Here is a 27,233-nt window from a genome sequence, read left to right on the forward strand (position 1 = left end):
TGTTGTCAACCTCCTGTCTCTCTTTTTCCTGCACCTGTACATGAACCGTCCCCGAATATGTGTGTGCTGGGACACACACATTTTACAGTCCAATAGTGCTATGCCCCTCTGAGGGTTTTTTTCAGCCTCACCAAAGGCATATATCCACATGCCTCTAGAATAAAACAGGACAGTCTCATCTGCCTGCGTAGTTCCCTGGTGAATTTACATTCTTCTTTCCTTAGAGCTCTGGTTTCTACAGTTGTTGGGATTACGGAAACCTTTTGTGTTTAAAATTCTCATCCCTTGTTTTTCCCAGGTTGCTTAAAATAGAAGGGGAAAACGAACAGAGGAACAAGCAAAGCTTATATCACTTCTCAGAATTGATTCTCTGACCCTTTTTACTGTCCGTGCCCCTCTGAAAATCTCCTGCAGCTTTTATCTGCACCGTTCCATCTTTTGCAAGAGAGGAAAGCCCCTGAAGCTTTTTCCGCCCTTTTAAAAGAATCCACCTCTGCAGCCAGACACCAAGGTTCATTTCTGGTAAGGTTCCAGTCCCACTCACTCCTTTGTCTTGGCTTATACGTCACCCTCTTCCTCTTGGGTGGGCAAAAAGGGGACGGGTGCTGCTGTTCTGCTGACTCCTGACTGGGTCACCCAGTGCTGCTGGGCTGTCTGGGCTAGGCTATAAAACAGAGCCAAGGCAGCGCAGCTGGCTCAGAGACGAGACTGAATTCTGCAGACGGCAAGGGACTTGCACGCAGCCTCTGCCGCCTCCTGTGTTGTTGTTTTTCCTGGAATACAGAACCAACCTCGGAAGCAAGATGTGCAAGGGACTCGCTGCACTGCCAGCCACTTGCTTAAAAAGGTACTGTTTATTTCTGAGCATTTGTTAATGGTCTTGGTAGTCTGGAGATACACTGATGTATTGCATTTTGTGTCTGACGGAGAAGTGGCAGCTTTGGCTCTGATTCTCTTGTAAGATTACCTAGAAATGATTCTTTACAAGAGGTTTTTTTCTATTAGAAGCAGGATTGCGTAAAGGTTTTGTATTGAGCTGTGGGAATTCTAAACTCATCCTTCCCATCAGCAAAACAAGCAGCTCTTAGTATTGTATATTTTGATATTCCTGTCATCTGCTTCTGCCGCAAGCTTTGCACCACTTTTCTCCTTTGGATCCTTTCTCTGCTGAATTTTCTTTTCTTGATTTTTTGAGGGGGAGTAAGGCAGACAAGATATCAAAAAAAATGAGGGTCATTCCACAAAATGCATCCCAAATGCAGAAACCCAGCCTGGCACTGGGTGACCCCCGGCCACCAGCAGGCAGGGTGGGGATGTGGGGCAGCCCAGGGCGCCGCAGATCTGGATGCGGCACCAGCCAGTGTGGGGTCAGCCTGTGTCTCCCCTGTGTGTGTACTGATGGTGAGGGACCAGGTCAGGTTGTACCCCCGGCGCATAGCGCTGTGGGGCCGGTGTGGGGCTGGCCGTACCCCCACTGTGCGGTGCCAGTCAGGGTGGGCTGATCCCTATCCCTGCCATGGGATCTGGCAGCGCCCCGGCGTGCGGTACTGGCCAGGCATCCCAGTGCTGGCAGAGTGGAGCCTGTACCCACTCCAGGCATGCCCTCGGCAGCATGGTCTGCCCCACAGCCCAGCGTGAGGGGGTCTGTATGCCTGCGAGGGGACCACGAGCCCTCAGGGAGGGGTGCTGCTTCCTTGCAGGTGCTATGGGGCCTGGAGACCCCCAGCAGGGTGGCCCAAGTCCCCAGAATGAGGAGACAGCCCCACAAAACTCCCTGCTTATCCAGCCCAAGCAAATTGCACAGGTCTCTGATGGCGCAGCGCTACCCTTCCGGCTGCTCGTGCCCCCAGGAGGGCTCCTGAGGCTGCTTCCCAGTGGCTCTGCAATGGGGAGGGCTGGGAAAGTACAAACTAAGACTCAGCCTGCTCCCATCTGGAAGAAAAAGCTCTCCCCTCACAGTGGATTTGAAAACATGTGCTGAAAATGCGAGGAAAAAATATTGACACCTTCCCCCCCAAGTTTGCAGCAATATTTGACTGGGGGGAGGGGGGAAGAGGACGTTTTGAAAAAATTAAAAAAAAAAAAGGTTCACATATTTTAACCATCTCTGTCCAGGATTCCCAAGAAAATCCCTCTCTTCCAGAAAGCTGCGGGACTTGCTGCAAGCAGCAGTGTCTTGTTTCTTCCTGCTGCCGCCTTCCTGCAGACCTGAGCGGTTTCTTTCTTCTGGGGGCAGGTAGCAGGGCAGCGCCGGGCAGCCCCAGTCTGGCAGCGCAGAGCAGCTGGTGTCTGCCTGGGCAGCGCCTGAATGTTGGCCCTGGTCACATGCACCCCGCTCTAAAAAAGCTGAGTTTCCTTCGCTCTCACTCCGGTGCTGGAGTTGTTAAGGAAACATTTATGAGCACAAGCGAGCAGGGAGATAAGATATGGCCGGGACCGCTGACAGGGTGCTATGGCTGGAGCAAAGAGCAGTGCTGGGAGGCTGAGCAGCTACTGGAGCTCAGCCCTGTGGCACAACCTCTTGCTCTTTTCCAGGCTCTAATCTGAGGAGCAGGAGAAGAATTTCCTGCTTACACTATCGTTGCACCCTGCAGCAGGCCAGGGCATGCACCCCTGAGTAAGCGGGGCTGATTTACCTGCCTCCTTGTTCTTAAACTGGAAGGAAATCCAGAGAGATGCTGAGGCCAATACCAGCTGCATATCTAGGTGCTGCCATCAGGCAACAATTGTCCTGAGCATGCTGGAAAGCAGAACAAAATGAAGCATGCATCCTTGTAAGAACTCACCATGGAGCGAGGGAGTAGCTTGCAGTCAGCGTGGACTGGTTGTGGTAAAGCTCCTGGCTCACCCCCTCACCTTGCCCCACGGTCCTGCTCCTGGCCCTTCGCTTCCTGCCTTCCCCCTGTGTCATGGGCAGCTGCTTGGTGAGGTGGCCTGCCATGGCCCCGCTGTTCCTGTAGCTGGGTGATGAGGTGGGGAGATGGCAAGAGCTTTAGGAAAGAATTAGTAAGCGTCTAAGAACTGGACAGTGGTAGCTGGGCAAGTCAGCTCAGGGAGAAGTAACACATTTACGGCACGGCGATGCCTTTCTATCACAATATTTTAACTGTAAACAATCAGTAGGAAAACAGCAGGCCTTTGCCAGCCCTCCCTGCAGGGTAATGACCTTCTCAGCAAGAAAATGGTGCAGTTGGACTTGAAAAATTTGACTCTGTTGTACTTGTCTAGCCACAGAAATGTGCATTATGTGAGGAGTGGAAAGTCAGCACTGGAGTCGGTAGCTGTGACCTGCATTTGTGTCACCGAGTAATGCTGAATGAGCTTATTGTGGGTGAGGAGGCTGCAGAGGGAGTTGTAGCCCATTATCTTCATCTTGTTCTTGAATTGTTTCTTTCAGTGCCAAAGACATGAAGCATCGTCTGGGCTTCTTGCTGCAGAAGTCAGACTCCTGTGACTACAGCTCTTCCCAGGGCAAGAAGGAGAAAATACCTTCGAGCCAGAGGTAAGAGCAGATGCTGCTGTGTAGTTAAGCCCAGACTGCCTGCAACATGCTGTTTACTCCTTCACTGAGATAAACTTCGTTAGCATTTCTGTTGCTGCTGCTTCCCAGTACCTCCTGAACAGCTGTGTGTTTGAACCTAGTGTGGCAATAGTCCTCAGGTGTGGATAGTACCTTTCCACGGAGAAGGTCCCTTTCTGCCAATTTTTCTGGGATTCAGTATGCATGTGCACATGGAAAGACTTGTGCACTCTCCTGCGCAGGGGAATAACGCCATCACAAGACTCAGTGCGACTTGACACACTGCAGTGTGAGCATCACTGACTCTTTCAGTTGGATTTGTGCAATGGTCTGCACAGTTGCACAGACATATTGGCAAAGAAAACAGAGAGAGCAGCCTCTCAGGGTGTCACTGCTCTCACTGAAGAACAAGTAGATTATATCTTTCCAAGAAGGACTCCAAAGGCCAAGATATGCTTCTGGAATAGATGAGCCCTAGGATGCTCTGCTACAGTAGCGGGAATGAATGCAGGATGTGCAAACATGGTCTCTTCCACATAGCTACTGCTCCCCTGAAAGGTTTAAAGAAATCAGCCCTTCAGAGTTTACTGGTATGACCTGTAAGAGTGATGCCAGGTCCATGCCCCTGCAAGAGATGCAGCCAGTCACAAAATAAACACAAAGTACCCAACAATTTTTCCAGGAAAATTTCTCTCCAGCCCATGGCTAGTGATGGGGATTGCAAACCAGAATTTCTGTAGATTAGATCTGAGATCCCCCGGGGTCTCTGTAAACCAAGCAGACATTTCCTTCTTGGTCTCTTGTGTGTGCTTTTACAACAATCAGAGAAAGAGATATTCTAATGGTGCTGAGCTAAAAACCAAATTTTTCCTTTCTGTACTCCCCTTAAATCTTCCCTATGTTTCTCCCTTTGTCTCCTTTTAGGGTTAGCCAAGAGGAAGTCAGAAAGTGGGCAGACTCTTTGGAAAACTTGATCCATCATGACAGTAAGTAAAGAGTTCCCTTCTGCTGGAGATGCTGAGAGTACTGCCTGCAGAGTGTGTGTGCTGAGCAGTCCCTGAAGGGGGTGGGGGACATTATCTTGTGTCTTTTAGCAGCACACAGTAGCTCCTTCAACCCCACAGGCCCCTGGGAGGGGTGGTGAAGGGTGCTCTTGGTCAGATCTGAGGGACAATCCCAAGGTATCATAAGTGGGGCTTTGGCCTGCGACTGAGCTGTCCCTTTTGTGAGAGTGCGTGGCTTAGCCCCTGTACAAGGAGGGGGCGATACTGCAGCGCACAGTTAACAGCGGATTAAACAAGAGCCAAAAAGTGGAGAAACTGCTTGCGGCTGAGCCCATGGGAGATTTTGTCTTCCCGTCAGTTCCAGGCTACACTGATGTCCTTGAGGTTTCCTTCACGCTGTTCCCATGACTTGAGACTCTGCAGCGTGTGTTGGCTGTCTCCTGGGGGCCTCCTGGGAACACACAAGTTGCTTGCATTCTCCTGGCTGAGCCACTGAAGGTCACAGTGGGGGAGCAGGCAGCTGAGGACCCACGTGTGACATTCCCGTGGGGCCTGTCTGAATTCCAGCCTCCCTCGGCATGCATGAGTGACTGCCGTGGGGGCAGGCAGCTGTTCCCAGGGGAGCTGCTCATTCAGCTTTGGGAAGGAGAATGCAGAATTGGTGTTTGCTGGGGTTCATGGGTACGATTATCTGGGACCCAAGGCTCTTACCTGATCTGTTTTTCTTCTAAACAACCTGTAGGAGGACTGGCTGCTTTCCGTGCTTTTCTCAAATCTGAGTACAGTGAAGAAAACATCGAGTTCTGGGTCAGTTGTGAGGACTACAAGAAAACCAAGTCGCCAGCAAAGCTCAGCCCCAAGGCCAGAAAGATCTATGATGAGTTTATCTCAGTGCAGGCAACAAAAGAGGTATGTGCACAGAACATTCCTTGAGCTAAGGTATCACCCTAAATCCTGAACCAGGCAGGCAGCACAGGGAAGTAGAGATCTGGTAGTTTCACAAGAGTTGAAGGATGCCACTTCTCTGTTAGCTAGCAAGGAAATGGTGTCATTTTTATTGCTTTTGTATTAAATTTGGATAGAGAGAAAGTGGGTTTAGTTACAACAACGTGGACATCCCATGTGCACACTAAAATGGGAAAAGCCCGAGAGGGCTATGGTTCCCAGTGTTCCAGCTGCTCCCCTGCAGTTGTTCGAGTTTCCTGGCTGGCTGCATCCTAGAGGAACACGTGTCCGTTTCCCCTGACAGTTTGTCTGGCAGCAGAGATGCACTGGTATCCAGCTGTGCAGATTCTGCCAAGGCTACGGGGTGTCCAGTGGTGATTTCAAACAACTGCCCATCAAGGACAGCTTAAACACACTTGGTGAAGAGCCTCTTGGATTTTCCTATGCCTATGCTAACCACTTCTGGGACAGATTCTAGTTACGTTGTCCCTTTGGCCCACAGGTGAACCTGGATTCATGCACACGAGAGAAGACGAGCCACAATGTGCTGGAGCCTACACTCTCCTGCTTTGATGAGGCCCAGAGAAAAATATTCACCCTCATGGAAAAGGATTCTTACCGCCGTTTTCTCAAGTCCCCCTACTACCTGGACTTGGTCAGCCCACCCGGTGCCAGCTGCGGGCCCGAAAACTGCAAAAGAAGCCACACTCACACCTTAGACTGCAACTCTAACATCATCTCTCAGTGTGCCTGAACCTGCAGCAAGGCAGGAGCGGGCTGGGCTCTCACAAGAATATATGGCAGCAAAAGCATTCATTGGCATGAAGCAACAACGCTGTCTCCAGTAGCTGTCTCATGTCCCAGTTGTATCCCATGTCATGCAACAGCCAGCATTCGTAACCCAAGCCAGGCTTAGTTTGTGTAGCAAACCCTCCTCTGATTCCATCAGCGTAGGAGCCCTGGGCTCTGCGCCTGACATGAAAGCTGGGTGCAATTGCTGCGTGCCCACTGTGTTTCTGGTGAGCCCCGGGAGCCCAGGAGGGCGGCTGGGGAGCACAAGCTCAGACCCAGCACTACCCACCAAGGGACCAGACTTGCGAGTGACACCTCGCAGGGAGCAGGGGAAAGAGGAGCCAAGGGAAGCATCGGGGGCTGGGATCTCCCCTTTCCGATCGGCAAAAGCTTAGATGAAAAGGGGTTGCTCTGGTCCTTAGCCGTTCATATAGCTCCCAAAAGTCTAGGCTTTCAGTAGTATTTGCTCAGAACTCAAGTTATGCTGCATTACAGTAATCAGACGTAGGAAGAGCTCTTACTTTCTTGAAGGGAAACTAAAACTTTTCAGATAAACAGCCTCCCTCAATCACCACAGCCACAGCCGCAGGGAAGCTCTCCCCTCTGGCCGCTTCTGCCTCTGTAGCATCTAGTTTATGCTGGCCAAGGATCTTTCCTGGCGCTGTACAGAGCTATTATTTTGGGGGAGGTTCATTATTTCATATATTACTAATTGTGTCCTTCATGCTCCCAGGTTTAATACCATGGCTGAGCAGAACAGAAACGTGTTCCTTCTCTCCCAGACTGGCAGGTGTATATTACTAACTCTGGGAGCGCCATCTGAATGCAGGTTTGCCGGCCCTGGCTTGTATGGAGCAGTTTGTCATGGAATAGGACCACTACCACAACAGCTGGGGAGGAAAGGCCCTGCCTGGGAGTACTTGAAAATATGTATTTTATTTTAATGTTATTTATGTGAGTTTATAATTCAGTAGTAGCATGACTCACTTTTTTCCTGAAGATGGTAGGAGGAATGTGTCGGTCTCATTACTGCTCCTGGGCTTTGCCAGAAGGCAGCTTGCTTTTTAGTGCTGGGGGCTTTGGGACTGACACTGACCCGCAGTCGGAGGCACAAGGAATAGATGTGGGGCTTGCAGTCTTGGGCTGCAGTACCTGGTATTGCCAGCCGGCATCTGGGACCGCCTGCTCTGAGCAGTCCAGTGCCTGTCGGTGACACTCTCCCCCAGCGCTTGGTCTCTCCTTAGTTGGATATTGCTGCTCTGACAACCGTGTTTTCCTCGCTCTGCATTCCAGTCCAGACAACAGTTCTCACACTGGGGTTTTGACATGGCAGGAGGCGGCCGTGGTTCTCCAGTAGGCACATCCAGGCCCACAGAGAAACTTCTCTTTTGACATTTGCTTTATTTTGTATTTATTAGATTGTACTGACACACAACCACCCCTGCATGTTCAGCTCAGAGACAGAGAGGCTTGCTAAAGCTCTGAACATAGCCAAGCATGTGGCTATCTTTTATTTTCCCCTGGTACTGGGAACTCTTGATAACTATTGCAAAAACTGTATTGATATTTAAATAATGATGAATATATTCTAAATAAAAATGTTTGAGTTAGTCCCTTCTAAAATGCCATTGTGTGAACCAAAGAAAATGCATGGAGATGCAATTCACTGGTGAAGATTACTCTAAAACAGCATGGTACGAATGGCTTCATTTAGAGGTTGTTTGAAATTACAGAAGGATGAAACAGCCGTTGGATCCTTCAGGTACCCTTGGCACCATGAGCCTGGGGGATGCTGGGCTTTTTGGGGTCCGTGCTGTGCCCAACCAAGAGCTCAGCGGGCATCAGGGCTGGGGGTGCCCGTGCTGGCACGGGAGAGTTCCCTCTGGACCAGCCTCCTGGGGTGATACTTTCATTCTTTTTCAGTTTCCTGAGAAACCACCACATCTGTTGCAGCAGGAAGAAGCTCTCAGAGGCCTTTGGTCTTGCTGGGGCTTTTGGGCACAAGTTTTGGGAACGCCCTGTAGATGGTAAGGAAACACCACGCCTTCAGTGCAAAAAGACAAAACAAATAGTCCATCGAGATAGTAACAGAAATACATGTTTATGTGTGGATTACTGAGTGGTACAAGAATATGGGTTAACACAACCAGTTCCCCAGTGCACACCAGCATCCCGCGTCTGCCCCACGTGAAGATCTCTAGTAGAAATCACACGGAGAACGTCAGACTGAAAACCTGTTGCGGCTGTGAGGAGCCGACCCCCCATCCTGACCTTGCTCCAGCCCTTGTCCACAGCACTCACCACCCTCCAGGGAGTGACCAGGGACTGGGGGGAGCCTGGGCAAGCCCTGGGACACCCTCAGCCCCGCCATGGGCAGCGGGCAGCTCCCACCGCTGCCTTGCAGGCGTTGGCAGTCCCCAGTTAATCCGAGGGATGCAGCTGTAGGGAGCCCTCCTCTGCACGGCCCCGTGGCGGGGAGCAGGCATGGAGGCAACGCCTGGTGCCTGGGGACCCCAGCTGCAGCGTGGGGTTGCCTTGCCCCACGGCAGGGGTTGGGGTCCCTCGGGGAGCACGAGACCTGCCTCCTGCACTGGCTCGGGCACCAGGACACACCGGGGCTGTGGGCACCCAGCAGCCATGGGCACGGGGTGATTTTGGAGGATTATTTGGAAGTTGCATCTTCACATTCACTTGGGCAGGTGGCCAAGGTTTCCCTCAGTGGGGTCTGGGACTGCACTAGACCCACACACGCTCATCTCTGTGACGGACCCCACGCACAATATCCAGAAACTCTGCTTTTGGAGTCTCTGACTCACTGGGGATCCAGAGGCCCACATTAGGAGTATGTATGTATATATATGTGTGTGTGTCTATACTTATATATGACTATCTGGATACGGATGTACAACGTTGTGTGTATAGTGGTCATACATATGCCAAATTTCATCAGAGCAAGAGTGATAAAATAAGTATATGACGGTTGGTATCAGCCCAACAGTGAATACCTCTGGGCCTGTGAAAAGCTCAGCTGTGGGGTGGGTACAGGCATTGCCGCACTTCTGGGGTGAGCCTGCCTGAGTAATTGGCCAAACAACCCTTCTACACAAACACAACTTCCCCAGAGCTCCAAAATGTTTCAGGGGCCACGTTTTATGGCCACCTGGTAGCTCACTGGCACCTGTTCAATCACCCCCTAAAGTAGGCTTCCAGCATTTTAGCAGAAATCGAGCTGGGGAGGGATTTCCAATAGAGCCATTTCACCTCTCCTGAATCCAGCCTCCACCTTTCTTTCCGGCACGTACATACCCAGACACCTTCTCTGTGCCCCATATGTCACTGTTGCAGCTAGTGACATCTCCGGTTTTGATGGCGCGTCGCAAGCCAGCCTCCAGCAGCATCCCGGCGTTGGCATTTAACTGTGAATCACGTGAGGGTATCTGGAAATAGCTGCCAAAGGATTAAGCTAAAATGAAAGATCTGGGTCTTTCTGCAGGGAAGCCTGTTTGCTTTTGCATTTCCATGAGTGACACGGTGAACAGGGAGCTTCAACGTGCTGAACCCCGTTATCTTGACACCAGCTCGTGGAGAAGCCAGGAGGGCGCGTGGGCAGAGGCGGTGGGGCAGCCAGCAGCGGAAGGGCTGGCCGAGCCCCTGGTCCCGCACCCAGCCCTGCTCCTGCCTCCCCCTCGTCCCCCACCAGACCTGGGCAGTGGGGGCTGACGGGGGGATTCTGTGCGCTTTCGACGGGACCCTCCTGCCACTCGTGGCTCTTTGGGGATGCCCAAGCTGCCCCTGGCGCTCCACCCAGGGGAATGCCCCGCGAGCATCAACCCCTGCCGCTCCAGCACCGACTTTCCCAGGCCATTGGCTCCAAAAGTCACATTTGTGGTGGCCTCCATCCTTCCCTTGCCTCCCCATCCCTGCCTGGAAAACGCAGCCCACTTCCTGCAGCTCGGGATGTATTTTTCTTCATCACCATAGTGACAACATGTAAATATTTGGGGCTGGTGGGGTTTTGATCAGATTTCGGAAGCATTGCCGAGGCTGGCAAACCCGGTGTTTATGTTATTGCATCTCGCATGGAGTCTCGTGACTTGCAGTTGAAGTTGCGCAGCCTTGGGGGGGTGGTGGCTGGTCCGAGCTGCCTGCTGGGAGCACGGTCGCTTGTAATTTTGCCCGCATCTGTCGGGCTGACGGCTGGGCAGGTCGATCCCCGCAGCGTGCTTGTAGCAAGCCATGGCCCTGCGGATGCTGCAGTAGGAAACCATCGCAGGGGTGAAAGATCCAGGCCCCCATGGAGCAGGGATTCATCGCATTTGCCTGGAGGCTGAAACGAGACCCCTGCTGCCTTTCACGTATGCCCCTGCCCCATCCTCAGGTGTGATTTCCTCTGGTAGCGAACAGTAGGCTGGCTTTGAATCGTTTGAAAAGAGCCGGGCTTTTTAAGAGACAGCCTGATGGAAACACATGTCCTGGGCAGGCGGGAGGAGACAGGAGAGAGTGATGCAGGCGCCACAAACTCAGCAGAGTTTGCCGTCTGTTCAAGGAGACAGGGGTTTATTTTTTGTATTTCCAATGACGGTTTTGGGCTTGGGTTTGGGTTTTGGGTTGTTTGGGTGGTTTTTTTTTTCAATGGGATCTGAACAGTTGCAATTAGCAGCATTTTTTTTTCCCCCAGCATGATTTTCCTCCCTCCTCTAATTGATGCCCCTGGATTGGGTTTGTGCAGAAGTATCGCTTTGGCCTGCCTACTGCAGAGAGAAGCAACTGGAGCATGAAATCACGGCAGCAGCACCCCCAAAGCTGCAATGCAAGCACACCACCAGCCACTGGTGTTGCTCCGGGCTGTGCGTAGGCACTGGGGACACGGGCAGAGGCTGCAGACTGTGAGCTCAGCATGTCATGCAAGGGGTTGGAGCAAGCGGAAGGTCTGGGTTGCTAAACAGTCCCGGTGTTTTGAACAAAGAGCTCTTGGTTTATCCTCTTTACTGCCTTTAGTGTGAAGCAAACAGGCTGCCTCCCAGCCTGTGGAGTCGCTGGGGAAGGGGTGCCGCCCACCCCTCGTGCCAGCCGGATGCACCCTGCGGCACACAGCAGCGTGGCTCCCGGCTCTGCCGTACACACTGCCGTCCCTGCCCTGCCACCGTCCCTGCCATGCCACCGTCCCTGCCATGCCAGCAGGCATCCCTGCTGCATCCCTGCTGCACCGCCATCACTGACATAGTGACATACTGTGTCTGCTGATGATAGGACGCTTTCTGAGGACAAGGTGATGCCAGTCGCATGGTGGACATGACCCACGCTGCACCCTGGGGCTGCAGGTGCGCTGGACTGAGACGGGGGTGGGGGCACCCTGTGGGTACCCTGTGCAGCCTCAGCAGCACCCTGGGAAGCTGGGAGGAGGGAGCAAGCCTGTGCCAAACCAGCGATACCGGCAAAACTGGGAGAAAAATGGCCACATCCTAAGAACCTCCGAGCCCCACAGTGCCAGGGATGCACCAGCTGCCCAAGTGGCTCTTGGTCACTGCAAGGCTGGGGCTGCTCCACCACCCTTCTGGCTCCCAAACCCAGAGAGGATCACCAGCGGTTTCTGCTAATTGGTCTTTTGTGGGAGAGGAAAGAGACTGTAAGAGAAGAAACACTGGGCCATCTGACAGTCCAAAGCACAGGGGGAGATGTTTAGCAACACCCCTGCGTGCTCTTTTAGGGTAGTATCAAGAAAGCAAAGCAGCTGCAGGAGAAGGGGCAGGTGTTTAGACAGAAGCAGTGGGACCGCCCACGGGGAATGCCTCGCACAGCCCTGCCGCCTTGCTACTTGATTAACTCCTGATAAAACTCCGACCGCACAAATCTGGGCAGGGAGTCTTTCTCCATCAGGGCAAAGATCCTCTTCTGGGCCATGTCAAAGCTGCTTGGTGATGGCTCCACCAGGTTCTTCATGGTCACAGCCTTGGTGAAGTGGTCGATGTTCACCTGTGATGGGAGTGTAATGGGAGGGATGGGGACCCTGCCTTTGTGAGGGGTGGGTGATGGCATCTCCCCTCGCCTGCTCTGTCCCACCACCAACCACGCAGGGATTATGGGGAGGCACTGAAGCAGGTTCACTTATCTGGGGGAATTATTGGTGGCAAACCTGTAATGAAGGATGAGGTCTATCCTGCAGCAAAAGTAAGTCTGGGGCGAGGGCTACCATAGTTTGTCATCCTTTATGATTGAAGTAAGCCCTCTGTGAGGAGAGGGGGACCGGCACATGCTGGAAGTGCCTGTGGCAGAAGGCAGCCCAGCAGAGGCTGAGCATGTGAACAGGGCTGCTGGGGCTGCGGAGGGTGGGAGTGCAGTCCGTGGGGATGGGGCTGACCCTCGCCGAGGGTACAGCCCTCTGAGCCGCTCGGCCATGGTACGGGGAGCCCTGCAGCCATCGCTCTCCGTTGGGATGGAGGGCATCTGGGCGGCCTCATCCCTCCCGGCACCATCTCCTGCCCCATGACCACTGACCTCTTTGGGTGCCTCAGTCTGGATGAACTCCTCGTAGATCTTCTTGGCCTTCTCTGCCATCTTCACAGGGGACTTGATTTTCTTGTAGTCCTCGCAGGCCACCCAAAACTCAGCGTTCTCCTCGCTGAACTCAGAGCGCAGGAAGCTGCAGAAGCTGGCGAGCCCATCTGCGGGGGGAACAGGCCCTGGCTGAGCACTGCAGGTCTCAGGGTGGCCGAGCTCTCGCTGAGCACGGCGGGGGGGGAAGGTGCATGGGGTGGGGGGATATGACTGCAGGGCGATGTGAACTTACAGGGGTTTTGCAGGAGCTTCTCCAGGGAATCACGCCATTGCAGAGCCTCCTCCGGTGATGGCCTGGAGGGAGTAAAGAAAGCCCAAGTAGTCCATGCTCACCCCACAGCCCCAGTCTGGGTTCCAGGTTTTTAAATAATTCCTTTAAAAATGGGGGGAATGGAGTAACGAGCTGCGGAGACTGTTGCAGAGCGGGGGTGATTGTCAAGCAACAGAGAGGCTACTGTGTCTCAGCACGCGTACCCTCCTCCGGGGAGAGCCGGGTGCCAGGGGCCGTGAGGAGCAGCTAATTAATTCCCCCGCGTTTTGAGCAGAGACGTGGCTGAACCGCAAACCGAGCCCCCCTCTGCAGCCGCAGGTCCCCTCCGCGCCCCAGCGCCCGTGCGTGGGAGGGCAGAGCAGGGGCTCCGCAGGCGGCTGGGAAGCATCCCTGCTTTTCCGCTGGGGTCGGGGAGGATGCTCCCCGCTGGGGAGGGGCGGCGGGGGCCGGATCCTGCCGGGCCTGGGGTCAGCGTCGTCCCCCCCCCCGACTCCCACAGCCTGCGCGCCCCATTCCCACGCCCCGCAGCGGGGCAGGACGCCAGCCTCGGCTCCCTCCCCCGTCCCAGTGGAAACCATCCGTGTTTTTCATGTGCGTGGCTTGACCTCTTTTTCTCCCCCCCCCCTTTAAATGCACTGTTTGTAACTAAAGAGGTTGTGGGGGTTTTGTTTGGGGTTATGGGGTTTGTTTTTTTTAAGCCCCAAAGAGTTTGACTGAGCTGCCCTGGGGCACGGGGCTCCTGTGCTGCCCACCGCGGCCGATGCCCGGTGCTGGAGGGGAAATGAAGCCCCCCCAGCGCCGCTGCTGAGCGCTGGGCTTGCCACAGGCCATCCCCACTGCCAGCGGGCAGCCCAGCAGCTCAGGCTGGTTTTCCTGGCGCAGGGGCGGGTGCCAGGGCTGAAACCCTCTGGGTGAGCAGAGCATCCCTGGGCATGGGGAGGGAGCAGCGGGCAGGACAACCTGCCGGTCCTGGGGGCCTGGGTGCTTCAGGGGTGGGGCTGGGGTAAGCGCAGGTGATCCTACCCAGCCGCCCTGCCCAGGTGGCTCCAGGGGGATGAGGAGAACGGCAGAAATGCAAGGCTTGCTCACGCTGGCTATCCAGCCCTCACTTGCCATCAGACTGACAATGTCCATCAGTAAAGACCATGGTGGGGGCTCCGAGCGTTTGCTTTCTGGACTTCAAATTGCATTTGCACTTGCTATTAAGGATCAAAACCTCTCCCTGTCCCCATATTCCTCCCAGGTGCCTCCCCACCCCCAGTGAGGGGCAGCACCGCTGCAGCAACCTGACACAATCCAGATCTCCTGAAAACTACCAAATTCACTTTTTCTGTTGGCTGAATGCCCCAGGGATGATATTAACTGCCAGTGAGATGCTGATGGGTGAGTGATACCGAAGCTGCGCAATGGTGCAGTGCAGGAGAAAACAACTCCTCCAGCCAGCGGGGAGTGAAGATGTGCTCCGGCTTTCGTCGGCGACGGTTAATGGGGACAAATGTGTCTCCTTCGCAGAGGCATCCAGGGCATGGCAGCAACTGAGTGCGAAATGTGCCATCCATCAGGGCTCTGCTTGCCCTGCACGCCCGGGCAGCTCTCTCAGAGCAGCGCTGCAGTGGGCAGGCACCGGGCTGGCAAGCGTCCGCACACACTGCAGCCAGCAAAGTGACTGCAGGGCTCTGCGGGCTTACGTCAGGGTGAGCTGGGCGTTCATCTGCACACTGGGGTTCGTTTTGGGGTTTGTTTTGGGCTTTTAGCAATCCCTTGGCAGAGGGTTGCCAGTTTAGAGCACCGTTGCCTGGGCTGAAGGGAAACATGGGGAGAGGGACTGGTGTAAAACAAAAAGTTGTGATTTTGAAGTGGAAATAGAATCCTGGTGTTGTGAAGAGTGGGCGTGCACCTCTCCTGGTTTTAGTCCTGACATGGCCACTCGAGACCTTGGAGATGAGCCCTTGCTCCCGGTGCCACGAGCAAGGCTGGCTGGGCCAGCGAGCCTCGCCTGCCCCCAGCAGGTTAGATAGCCTGGGTGCTGTCAGACGTGGGTCCTCCAGCTCCGTGTGTGTCCGGGCAGCTCAAGGACAGAGAGAAAATCCCGGGGGCAGGGGCAGGCGTGTCCAGGAGAATCGCCCGCATCCGATGGCAGCAGGGCTGAGGGGTGGCAGAAGAGTGGCTGGGCAGCAGCTCGGGCACTCAGCTCAGCCGCCCAAGGCTGGGCTGGAGATACCCGGGGTGAGGCCATCGCCCTACGTCCAGGAAGCCATCCTGCTTTTAGATTTGAGCTAACGTTTCTTTTAAAGGCTTATTTTGTCTCCTTTGGGCGGTTACTCTTGCAGCACAGCCCATCAGCCTCTTTAGCTTCTCCTCTGCTTTGCTTTGTCATTAAACCATCTCGGTGCTGCAGAGGAGGCTGTGCGGGGTGTTGTGCTGGGCTGCACGGCGGTGCCTGCCCCACGCCAAGCCCCCTCCTGCATTGCACCCTCCAGCCCCAAAACCCTGATGGCCTTCGGCTCAGGACAAAGGCAATAAGGTGATACAGTGCCATCATCACTGAGCTGCCCGGAGCCAGGCATCACACCATCGGGCCGTGCACCCAGCTCAGGGACACACTGCTGCCCAGTGCCACCCGGCTGTGCACGGCTGGCACCTCTGGGCTGAGGCGGGTGACTCAGAGAAGTCCAAGTGCCGTATGCCTCCGGCAAAACCTTTATTGAGTGAATGTGAAATCTCATCAAAAGCAAATTGAGTTTCCATGAGAAATCTGGTTTCCGTAAAGCTGTGCTGCCTGACACGTCTTATGCTGCCTTGATGTAACTCTCAGAGCCCGCACCTAGCTGGTGGGTCACGAGGAGTGTGCCACAAGCCTCCTGCCCCGAAAAGCCCGCTGTGCCCACCCCAGGCCCCACAGCAGGGGCTTCAACTCCTCTGCATCCCAAAGGGGGTTTGTGTCCACTCCTCTGGCCAGGCACAGGCGCCAGCACAGCCCGGCACGGTACTCACTTCTGGGTCTTGGGCGGCTTCTCTGGCTTCTCTGGGTAGGGGATGATAAAGTCAATGGTTGAGTCGGGCTTCTGGAGCAGTGTGCCCAACTTGGTCTTGATCTCCTTGGCCCTGTGGGAGGGAAGGAGCAGAGGCAGGTCAGGTGGAGGGATGCGGCAGCAGAGATGGTCCTGCCATATGCCCGCACGGACCCTGGCACAGACCCTGGCGCGGCTGCTGGTGAGGTACAAAGCCGTGTTATTAATTACACACGGACAAACAGACCCTAATGCTGTAAAGGCGCCTGGCTGAGGCATTTCAAGCTGGGCACTCAGAATTAGCGGCAGCTCTTGATCTCCATCTCTTTGCTTTGTCCCCGTCTGTGGCCGGGATAATTGCATCAGCGGAGCTGGCAGGCTGCTCTGAGGATGAATTAGGGCATGTGTGTGCAGCACTCAGTTTCTATAGTGATGTGCCCCAAGGAAATGCTGGCCAGGAGATGCAGCTCCCTTCGGAGAGGAGGCTGTGCAGGGTGTTGTGCTGGGCTGCACGGCGGCGCCTGCCCCACGCCAAGCCCCCTCCTGCATTGCACCCACCAGCCCTGAAACATCAATGGCCTACGGAGAAAGGTGCCCTCCTGGGGTCCTGGTCTGCAGACAGAAGGAGCAGGAAACTGTCCTCATCATGTCCCCTGAGCTTTTTGAGGTCACTGCTCTGCCTCCAGCAATGCCCAGCGCAGCCCCCAAGCCCAGCACCCTGCTGCTGAGCACCCTCACACCACCCAGCCAAAATCCTCCCCGTCCTGGGCGATGCTATTGCTAACACACAGGTTAACACGTACCTCTGTGCTTGCCAAAATCAGGGTGAAATGCTCCTAGGTGTGCTCTGTGCCACCCCTGACCCTCCCAAGCACTCACGGCTGGGGGCTTCCTCCTTTCTAGGCACTTTTATTAGGATTATATTCTTTTTCGATGGGTCTCTTGGGGACCACCAGCAATGCGTGCTGCCAGCAACCCACCACACTTCCTGCTAGTGCTTGCTGTTCCTCTGCGCACTCCTACGTAATACATAGTGATATAAATAATATGCAAGCCTTACGTCTGCAATGGGAAGGGTCCTGCAAACAGGTAACTCCTAGGTGCTGCTTTCCCTGGGCAGAGGGGGAAGAACGGTTTCAGGAGGTGAAGTAGTCTGACTAGCAAAGGAGTTTCATCCTCCATCTTTCCTCCTTTTGGAGGATACGTAGACAAGAGGGGTTCTGGGGCTTGACAGCAGGTCCAGCTGTCTCCTATTATGTGCTCCTTTGTGCAATACGACTTGCAATGTAATCCTGAGCATCCAAAGCCACCAAGGAGGCTCCCCTCCGCTGCATGCAGCTCAGTGTTGGTGGCAAGAGTGAGCCCAGCTTTAGCAGGGAAAACACAGGTGTGCTGGGTAAGACTGAACAAATAAAGGGGTGAAAATGGACCCCCCAACCCCATCTTTGCAGGGCAGGACTCTTCCCTGGCACAGCAACATTTGGTGGCTTCCAGGCTCTCTGGCCCAGGGGGTGGATGAGGGCAAGGGGACACACTGCTGCCCTAAGGCCGGCTGGGCTCAGTGCCTTTGCCACGGGGTGGCTGCCGAAGCCGGACTGCAGCTCCCCGGTTTCAGGGCTCACTGCGCTTCTCTTTCCCCTGGTTATTTTCACAAGCCCTCCATAGACAGTCACTCCCTTGCTATGTCTGCTTTTTCATTTCCACTCCTTCCATGTTTTTCCTCTCCCTATAGAACTCCCTCTGTGTGTTGGTTTTCCACGCCATGGGTGACTTGTTGAGATGTGGCCCGGGCTCTGCTCCCCTGCCAGCTGGCCCCTGCTTCTGCTGCAGAAACCTGCCCCTGACAGCCACCCTTGGAAGGGAGCAGCCAGGGGATGGCAAGGCCAGCGCTGGTCGGCACAGGAGCAGGCAGCGTGGCCAGATGGAGTAATCGGCCCAGCCTGGGTCTGGGTGGACCGCCCACAGTGGGTGTCCAGCACGGGGCAGAGCAGATCCAGAAATCCAACTGTTTTCATGGAAAATGTCATCAGCTACAGGGACAGCTTCCATTGCTTGTGCTTCCGAGAAAACTTGAATGTTGCCTGGAAAGACCAGGACCTTAGGTGAAGGGTGATGAGGTCCCCACGCTCTCTGCACTGAGGTGTCTGTGGGACAGCGATGCTGCCATGCACAGTTCATTCCACTCCCTCTAATAAATAAACAAAAAGCGGTTAAATGCTCCAAGCCGGATCATGGGGGTGACTCTCCTGCCAACCTCAGGTGCCCCTTGGCACCCCACTGCTGTGCCGGGACCTCGGGAGCGGGCAAAGACAGCAGGAGCTGCAGCCCCATTTAGCACCGAAGCAACGGGTGGGTGCAGAGGGTGCCCCAGGAAAGTTGGTGGGGCGTAAGAGCCTCCTCCCTGCCTCTGCTTTCCCTGACATCTGTGCTTGTGGCCACTGGTCCTGGCAGGGAAGGGGACACATGGGCTCAGGACCATCTCTCAAAGAGGGGCTGAGCAGAAATGCCAGCTGCCACCTGCTCCCTCTCCCTGCCACTGCCCCATGCACAAGAGGGCAGAACCGGGGATGCTGCCATGACCGATCCACTGCTGGTGCTGGGTGCTGTGCACCAGGGAGGGTCCCCTCCAGGTGACTGGATCATGCACCCGATCCTGAGGGTTTCGTCTGGCAGAAGCAGGGGTGAAGTGCAAGGGGGAAGGGGCTTGCCCACCTCTGAAGTGAGGATGGTGGATGCCAGGGGTTCCCAAACAGGCAGGGCAAAAACACGGGCAGCGCTGGGAGCAGAGCCACCGAGAGCCAAATCTAATGCATGACAGCCGAAGGAGGTGGGAAGATAGGACCAGGATTCTGTTGCTGTCTGAGCAGGACCTGAGGGCCTCACTACCCTGGTGCAGGTGGGGCCAACACGTGCACGAGATCTGGATGCAATCGATGGTGGCTTCACGCAGCAGCGAGAAGTGTCCTGAATAATGCTCAGACCTGGTTGAAAATCTTGCTCTCCAATTCCCGCCCTCTGAGAGTGGCTTACAGCCAATATCTGTTGGGCTCAAAGGGCACTAACGGACCTTAATGGCCCAGAGCAGCCCCAGGTGAGCCCCACACCATGCCCACAGCCAGGGGCTCCATTTCAGCTCTTTCCCTTTGTCTGTGCTGTAGGTGGGCTTCTCCCCAGCCTGGTCTCCTGGCTTGATGTCAGACCTATATTGCAGCCCTACCATCTGCCGCTCCCAGCGGGGCTCCCTGGATAGGTCCATCCCTGCCCCATCCCTTGGGGCTGTTGATGGACCACCAGTAGCTGCCCACCCTGCTGAAGACCAGCAGGTCCCAGTGTGGGGACAGCAGCAAGAACCTCCCCACTGCAACCAAGTCCTTGGCCGTGGGGCCTTCATGAAGTATGGGGAGACCGCAGAGATGAGGAGGCTTGTTGAAAGGAAGCGAGAAAGGACAGCCAGAGGGGCTGAGCGCTTGCAGGCTGGCGGGAGGGAAGGACTATTTAAAGATATTATCCTGGCGACCTCTAGCAGATGTATGACAAGCTTTCAAGCAAGACTTCATCAAAGGCAAAACAGCAGGGTAAGAACGGCAGTTATAAACAAAAAGGCACCCTTCAAACCCCCCCCGCCCCCCAGCTATGTCCGAGTGAGAAAAAGCAAGAGGACCATAAACTGTGGAAGGTTAAGTGTGAGAACATATGGGAGCAAGCCAAGAAAAAGTCTGAGAAACAGCTTCCAAAAAGTATTAAAAGAAAATACGGGCTCTGTCAAACACATCAAGAGCAAGAAGGCAGCTGGGGCGGGCCCGGAGAGACTCCAGCTTTAAAAACAAAACAAAAAGGAACTTGAAGAAGTTAAAGCTATAGCTGAAAGCTAAAGCTGCTGCTGTGCCCGAGGGCAGGGAGGTGCCAGAGGGAATGCTCCTTGAGGGGAAAAAGGCTTCAGGGGGGATGTGAGGAGCCATAAAGCTGCGAGTGTGATATGGTACAGGAATGTCAGCAACAGCTGTGTCAGACAGCCGTGGTGGACACATGGACAAATATGGTCTATTGGAGAGCAGTCAAGGCAGCTCTGGCAGTAGGAAGAGATTCCTTCAAACCTATCAGCCCTCTCTGAAGAGGCCAGTGAGCACATGCCTTGGGGAGAGTCGGGGGGCTACTAGCCCCTTGGGTCTGCAGGAGACCTTGGATGGGCTCTCCAGACCCCAGGCAGCTGCAGAGGGGAAGGTCATCTCATGGATGACAGCATGGGGAACAGCGTGGGAAAGGTAGCGCACAGTGCGTTGGGGACATGGTGTGTTCTCATCGGTGGGGGTGGTCCTGGGGGAACACGGGCTGGGACCACGCTGTGAAACATATCACATGCATGGGGAGAAGGGCCGAGCAGCAGGTACTGCGTTACCCGGGTATGCAGCACCTGGGGACCAGTTGTGAGGAACTGCAGGAGGGTCTCGTGAGACCGGCAATGAAGCGCCTGTTGAGATTCCTCGTAGAGGAATAGAAAACGGTGCACACAGGACAAACCCAGCCCTAACTCTGAGCATAAAATGGTGAGCCGTAAGCGAAATCGCCTTTCAAGAGTGAGGATTTGAAGGTGTAAAAGAGGTTAGCGAAAGCATCAGCAGCAGTGGAAGAAAAACTAATGTAGTATTAGAAAGTAGCAGAAGAGTGACAACAAAGATAATAGCAGAGCAGAAATGGGTGGTTCACCCACACCTGGAAGAGTGCTGCCCGCGGCGCAGGAGGTTGCAGGAGACCGAGCAAGGTGGGCATGGGGCCACGAGGGTGGCCGAAGGGCACATTTCAAGCAAAGAAATTGTCACAGGCCCACACTCCTGTGCATGCCTGCGATGGGAAATTGCCTTGCTTTCAGGCAAGCAGCATCAGCTTCAGCTGACGAAGGGGGACTTCTCCCGAGCTGCCCCCAGGACCGCGAATGCCACGCTTGCTCTCATCTGAAAACCAGCGCTAAGGCTCACAACTCCAAGGAAATCCTCCCTGGGTAATTCACCTGTAAAGTCTTTTACCAAGTTTCCTCTTTAGGTGAAGAATTGGGCGCTTTGCTGATGGAGAGAGGCACCAGCCTCGTGCCGTGGCCCCCCCTGCACCTCTCATGGGACTGCCTCCGAAGCCCCTCCAGCTCCGCAGGAGGGGAGCAGGGGCCAGGTTTCGATCAGCATGGAAAGGGCTGGAGCCTGCCTGGGTTCCCAAGGGGTGAGAGCAGCCTGGGAAGCACCACCTGGGGCAGGTTTCGAGGTGAGTGCTGGAGCGGAGGGGGATGACGACGAAGAAGAGGATGGGTGCCATGAGCAGGGCAGAGCGGGCATTCTGCACAGAGCAGAGCCTCGTGCGAGGGGCCAGGGCAGACTAATCTGCGTGCGAGGGAGACGCAGGCAGTTAAAGGGGATTTTGAGGCACTTTGAGACAGGGCTCGTTTCACCTCAGAAAGGCAACCCACTTTTCTGGATTTTTCCTCCACCCCACATTTTGCAAACGTTAAAGTCTGAGGACAACGTGTTCCTGCGGGTTGAGGTTGAGGGGTGGGTTTCCAGAGGGTCCCAGCCGCTTGCAGCATCCCACTGAGCCCCCCGCCAGCAAGCCTCCCTTCCCTCTCAGTTCAGAGCTGGGTGACCCCAGCCTCCATAAGAGATGTCCATCGTGGGGATGTGCTGGAGGAAGAGCCTCTCTGCCCCCCGCCGCCCCTGTCCGAGCCCTGCTGGGAGGCAGGTGCCCCGGCATCCCCACGCGAGCTGGCTGCTCTCACCTCTCCAGGCACGTGTGGGGCAGCGCTGCTAATCCTTTGCACATCTTGGCAGGCTGTAGTTTTCCTCGGCCGCGAGAAGACTGTGAGCGATGGCTAAAGCAGGCGGCAGCAGCTCTGTCTGCAGCCCAGCTCCCCCCTCTCCCTCCTATATAGCGCTGGGAGCTGGACCCCTGCCAGCCCCGTAACCAATGCCTTCTGTCCCGCCGCAGCTGGCCCCGGCCCCAGCAGCGTCTGGATTTTGTTTTCTCCTCTCTAAGCTCACACGGGGTGGGGAAAAATGTGTTTTTTCTGGGGTGAGCTCAGGTAATCAAATTTGAAAGGCCAAGCTGCTGTTGGGGGGGACTTCAGGAAGCCCACAGGGTTTCCTCTCAATGACATATCAGGCTCCGAGTCTGTATTTAGAAGAGCCAGGTATAAATGCTTCATTCAAGTGGGGTTTTTTCAATGAAAAATGTCACTTTCATAAAAATAAAAGTGCTTAGGAGAAGTCCTGCTGTTGATTTAAAGGCTGTGGCTAACACCAAAATACCCACAGCTTCAACACTGGTTAGCAGCTGGTGGGTAACAGTGACTTTTGTTCTGGAACAAAGTCATTTTAGTGTAATCTTAAAAAAAATAAATCTTTTAATCATAGCAAATGTTCTGCTTTTATCTGACAGTGACACTTTGATGACGCCTAAAAGGATTCCCACTCAGAATTTTGTTAAGTGGAAAATTTAGACCCTTTTTCCATTCCTTTTCAGAGTAGCCCAGAGCTGCCCCCGATGTGGGATGCAGGGTCTGAGCAGGGACCAATCCTCCCGTGTGGTTCTGCCCCATTGCTGCCCCACCAGGACACAGCCCCTTGCCCACCTAAAGCTTGGGTGCTGCACGGCGTTGCAGTGTTTCTGTTTGTTCAGGTAAGGTCTCTTTGATTGCTCCACTAAAGCTCGCAGTCACGGAGCCAGTGCCTACCTATGGTGGTGACATCTGTGGCATGAGTTCCTCCCGGACTCAGCCAGGCACCCAGGCAGGCACAGTGTCGGTGCATCCCCAGAGCAATGCTGCCTGCTGAGAGGCAAATCATGGCAAAGATGGGGACCAGCCTGGCTCTGAGGCGCCCGGTAGCCGAAACCCTGACTTGGTGGCTCCCCATGGCCACTCAGGAGGAGAATGAGCTGCAGCCAGCAGCCGCAATGGAAACACTCCTAACACTGCTTAGCAGTTACTTGGAGCGGAGAGGGTAACTGCAGCCATCCCAGGTGTCTCCCTCCTGGCTTCCAGCCAGGATGTGCCAGCCCATCCTCGGCAGCGTCACCTGGGGCACGGCTCATCACCTGGGTCCGCATGGCCAGACTAGAGACAGCACAAGGGGAAAGCCCTCAAACACACGCAGGGCGGCTATGGGGGCCTCAGCGCCAGCTCTTTTGCAGTTTGTGTAGTAGGACCTAGTCCAACACCAACACAGGTCTTTGCCACCCCACAGCGGTGCCCGTGCAGTGACACCCGCCTGTGGCACGGGAGCACAGAGAGTCTGCGGCTCTGCTCTGCCTTCACCTCCCGCTCCACCCCAGCCAGGGCATCCCCTTGTCATCCTGCACGGGGTGCGGGCTCAGGGTTCACCCTGAAAATCTGCCACGTGCTTGTTCCCAACCTCAGCTGCCTGGGTGACTTTGAAAACATGCATCCAAGTGCTTTGTTTAACACCCACAGCTGGGAATAGGTGACCTTATTCCCAACCTGGCTATCCAGACTCCAAGGGCACTAATGGCCTTAATTGCCCTGACCAGCCCCACCTGCCCCCTCAGCCTGGGGCTACATTTAAGCTCAGCCCTGGGCCCCCTTTCCCCTTCTGAGTGGTGTCAGAAGTGTGCCCGGCTCTGGCTCCTGGATGGACTTTGGACCTGCATTGCAAGCCTATCTCCTGCTCTCCTGGGATTATGCAGCAAATGACATCTGCATTTCAGCACGTGAGTGCAGTAACTGAAAGCTAGAGGTCTGCTAGAAAACATCTCTCCCCGGAGAGCCTGGATTAGCTTTTTACTGGTTTGCAATGGAAAATGAATGAGAAAAGTACACTCTAAAATTTCAGAGGACGAGATGCTTGAATGACTTTCCCCTGGGTTTGTGCTGATTAGAGACCCCCAGATGCACCTAAGCGGGGCTACCAGACCTGCCAGATGGGGGGGGCTGCCCCTTCTTGCTGCCCGGCATCGACCCACCAACTCCCCTTGTGCCTCACATGGCAGGGAAGGAAAACACGGCAGCCGCAGAGGATGGAGGTACTTTGCTCCCTCACAGGCTGCTATGGTTTTGCCCTTTTCACAGAGGAGCTGGGGGCAGGCTCTGTTATTAGCATGGAGGTGCCTCACCCCAATTTGGGGGTAGCTCAGAGCCCAATTGCCCCATCTCGCTGCAGCTGGGGTGCAGCCCCCCAGCTGTCCGAGAGACTGAGCCTTGGCTGTGCTGGCTGCCCTCGGGAACAGAGAGTGGGTCAGGGCCATTCCTTTGCTAGCAGGGATGTCACCGGGGTATCCCGAGTGCCAGGTTAGGGCCTGCCAGCTGGGTGGCTCCTTTGGGGGTGCTTTGCCAGCCAGCTGGGCACCTCCCGGCACAGAGGGGAGCAGATGGCGAGAGGTGCCAGCGGTTCTCACAGCTGCTGGGCTGGGAAGGGTAGTGGGGCCACGGGACCACATGGGGAAACCCCCGCAGCCTCAGGCTCAGCTGCCGAGCCATTGGGAACACGGTTATTTTTTTCCTCATTAATCTTCAGTAATAAAGTCAGCATTGGAAACCCCGAGGGAGCTCGGATCTGTGGGATCAGGCAGTTTGTGTGAATGCTTTCCAGCAGCCACCAAGCACCCCTTACGTGCTCTCCCCCACTCCTATGCTGGGGACGTGTGTCCCTGGAAAGCAGACAGCCTCTCCAGACCTCCTGCTGCCTGGAGGGGCCCAGAGCTTTGCCCACTGAGACCCCCACAGAGGAACTGGCTCTGCCCCTTAAAGACTTTTACCTACCTTCATCCCAGGCAAATCCCCTGGTCCTGTGGCTCTGCCATGGTTCAGTGACTGATGCTCTATAATCTCTTCCACAGTCCCAGGGTGGGGGCTTAATAAATACACAGAGCAAGTTGGGGAAACTGAGGTCCAAAATGAGTGATGAAGCTTCATGTGAGAGAGTTATAAGGAAGCCAGACCATGCGCTGGGATCGCAGTTGTGCATTTTAGCAGGGACTTATCTGAAACACTGAAAAAGAAGCCATATGCCATTGAGCAGAAACAAGGGTTACACAGAAATAGCTTGTATTTTCCGCAGACCTTTGTCCAGTAAGAAATGTTTGGTTTGTGTATTTCAAGGCCTTAGAGTGCTAAGAAAATATTTCCAATAAGAAACTACCCAGACCTTCCTTTTCTTCCCACGACAGCTTAATTTCTTTAAGAGCCCTTCTGGGAGAGCTTTTTGGAGATCCAAGTGCACTCTAAGGACCAGATTGTCTTGTGTACACAATGGCTGGTTTCCTCCAAGAGTGCTCTAGGTTTGTGCCTTGCAACTGCCCCCTCAAAAGCCACGTGGAATCTCCCATGACACCAAATTTATCCTGGGCTCTGTTATTTCAAGACTTTATTATCCTTTCTAACAACTTGCCTTTTATAGAAGGCAGCCTCGCTGCTTTGCAGTTTCCTGGTTCCCACCGGCACTTTTTTTTAAAAATTAGCATCATATTTAACAACACATTTAGCATCATATTGGCTTTTTGGTAGAGGGATCACTGTAATTCTCACCAAGGCGAGTATTTGGCAGTTCATCTGAGCGCTCCTTCTGGCAGATTTTTAACCACGTGTTCTAAAAACGGGGTTACGAATACCCTTTTCTTTTTTTTTCCCCAGTGCCTTGGGACAGTCATGCAAATGTGTATCCCCTAAGGAATGAACTCAGCGTGAGCTCCTTCACAGCAAAGGCCAACGCAAGTAACTCACCAAGCTTTTTCGTGATGGCTCTTTCCTTCTCATAGGGCCTGATCACATCCAGCCCCCAGAGCTCTCTGGAGAGCTTTCTGCTTCTCACATTGTCGTGACTGATTAATTTTTATGCCTTTAGGATGCTTTCCTCAAGTCTTCTGTGGCCTGCCTTTCACCTGTAACTTTCCAGAGCTTGTATTCTTTTTTCACTCTCTCATCGGTATGCAATTTCCACTTCTTTTAAGGTCTTGCCACTTCAGGTGTTCATTTCTACTCCCCTGTATAAGCACATCACCTTTTCTAAGACCAGCCTACCTCTCGTTTCCCTTTTGACGTTAAATATTACTTTAAAGTTACCGCCTTTGCTCTCACCAGGACAGTGTGATCTGTAATTACGGCTCTGTGGCCCCTCATTTGTTCCCTTTGAACTAAGCTCTGCGCATGGTTCAGGAGCCACTTGGGTAACACACAGTGTGAGGTTACACCATCCCACTGACTCCATCAGCCTTCTGAGGTCCAACCTGATGGTTAAAACGCTCATGTAAGAGGAAGGAGACAGAGGATCCCAGCTCCCTCCACTTGCTGCATCCAAGTCACTGACACAGGAGCCACGGGTGAGGTCGAAGAGGAGAAAACCCTGGAAAGCAGCATTACCCGGACCACTGGGACTCTGGCCAGCTGGGAACTCTGGAGTCACGTAAATCCTGCGTCCCAGCTGCAGAGCCACCAAGTTCCTCAACCCCAAGCGCAAGGCCTGAGAACAGCTGGGGCCACGGCTGGGACACGGTGCCGCTCCTCGAGCCTGCTCTGTGCCCGCAGCAGGGATCTGCTCCCCTTCCAGCACCCGAGCAGTGCAGGGCAGGGGCAAGCCCACCCCAAGACATGCACAGGGCTGGCCTCACCTCCTGCACCCGCAGAGCACCCTTGGGAACAGGGCTGAGCTCTGGCTCACTGGTGTCTGCAAGGAAAGCCCAGAGGAGCTGGCGGTGACAGGTGTTTTCAAGTCAATGCACATATTTGCACGGCGTTTATGCTGCTATAGGTACTAATACATAGGTGACAGCCTGGGTGTGAACAGTAGCATCCCTGCAGTGGCCTCTCTTCTCCCAGAGCAGATCGGCAAGGACAAGGCACATGCTGTGTGTTTGCAGAGACCTGACGCAGGCAGAGCCAGCGCCCCAGGAACAGCAGCAGCTGCTGAGCTTCTAGGATCTCTGCGCTCCAAACGGCACTGGTGCCACCGTGTGCTCTATGGGATGCAGCCACAGCAAAGGCAGCTGGGCACCGTCTCTGCCTTCCCCCATCTGTCTACAGCCCGGCCGCTTGCCCGCGTGCATTCCTTCCAGTGTCACCAAAAGACACAATCTGTGAACAGATGCGGTTGGGCAGGCAAGGGGCAGGAGACAAACACAATTTCAACACACAGTTGGCACAGACA

The 27,233-nt window shown here is 54.6% G+C and overlaps 2 protein-coding genes across 3 annotated transcripts; one reads left to right on the forward strand and one right to left on the reverse strand.

Moving 5' to 3' along the window:
• The first annotated feature begins 348 nt into the window (after nt 1-348).
• RGS4 (regulator of G protein signaling 4) lies at nt 349-7,871 on the forward strand. 2 transcript variants are annotated; one of them, XM_063343071.1, is made up of 5 exons: nt 389-847; nt 3,398-3,502; nt 4,445-4,506; nt 5,267-5,433; nt 5,972-7,871. In XM_063343071.1, the coding sequence occupies exons 1-5, from the start codon at nt 804-806 to the stop codon at nt 6,221-6,223; spliced, it is 630 nt and encodes a 209-aa protein (XP_063199141.1). In that variant the 5' UTR covers nt 389-803; the 3' UTR covers nt 6,224-7,871. The 2 variants fall into 2 exon arrangements, with proteins under 2 accessions (XP_063199142.1, XP_063199141.1); XM_063343072.1 differs by lacking the exon at nt 5,267-5,433 and having other exon boundaries at nt 349-847; nt 5,972-6,042.
• Nucleotides 7,872-8,337: 466 nt separating this feature from the next.
• On the reverse strand, nt 8,338-22,012 carry RGS5 (regulator of G protein signaling 5). Its single transcript, XM_063343073.1, has 5 exons — nt 21,857-22,012; nt 16,082-16,192; nt 13,049-13,110; nt 12,757-12,923; nt 8,338-12,234 (listed from the first exon to the last, which is right to left on the reverse strand). The coding sequence occupies exons 1-5, from the start codon at nt 21,898-21,900 to the stop codon at nt 12,073-12,075; spliced, it is 546 nt and encodes a 181-aa protein (XP_063199143.1). The 5' UTR covers nt 21,901-22,012; the 3' UTR covers nt 8,338-12,072.
• Nucleotides 22,013-27,233: the final 5,221 nt, after the last annotated feature.

The sequence above is a fragment of the Chroicocephalus ridibundus genome, chromosome 8 (assembly GCF_963924245.1).
Source record: "Chroicocephalus ridibundus chromosome 8, bChrRid1.1, whole genome shotgun sequence".
Taxonomy (NCBI): Eukaryota; Metazoa; Chordata; class Aves; order Charadriiformes; family Laridae; genus Chroicocephalus; species Chroicocephalus ridibundus.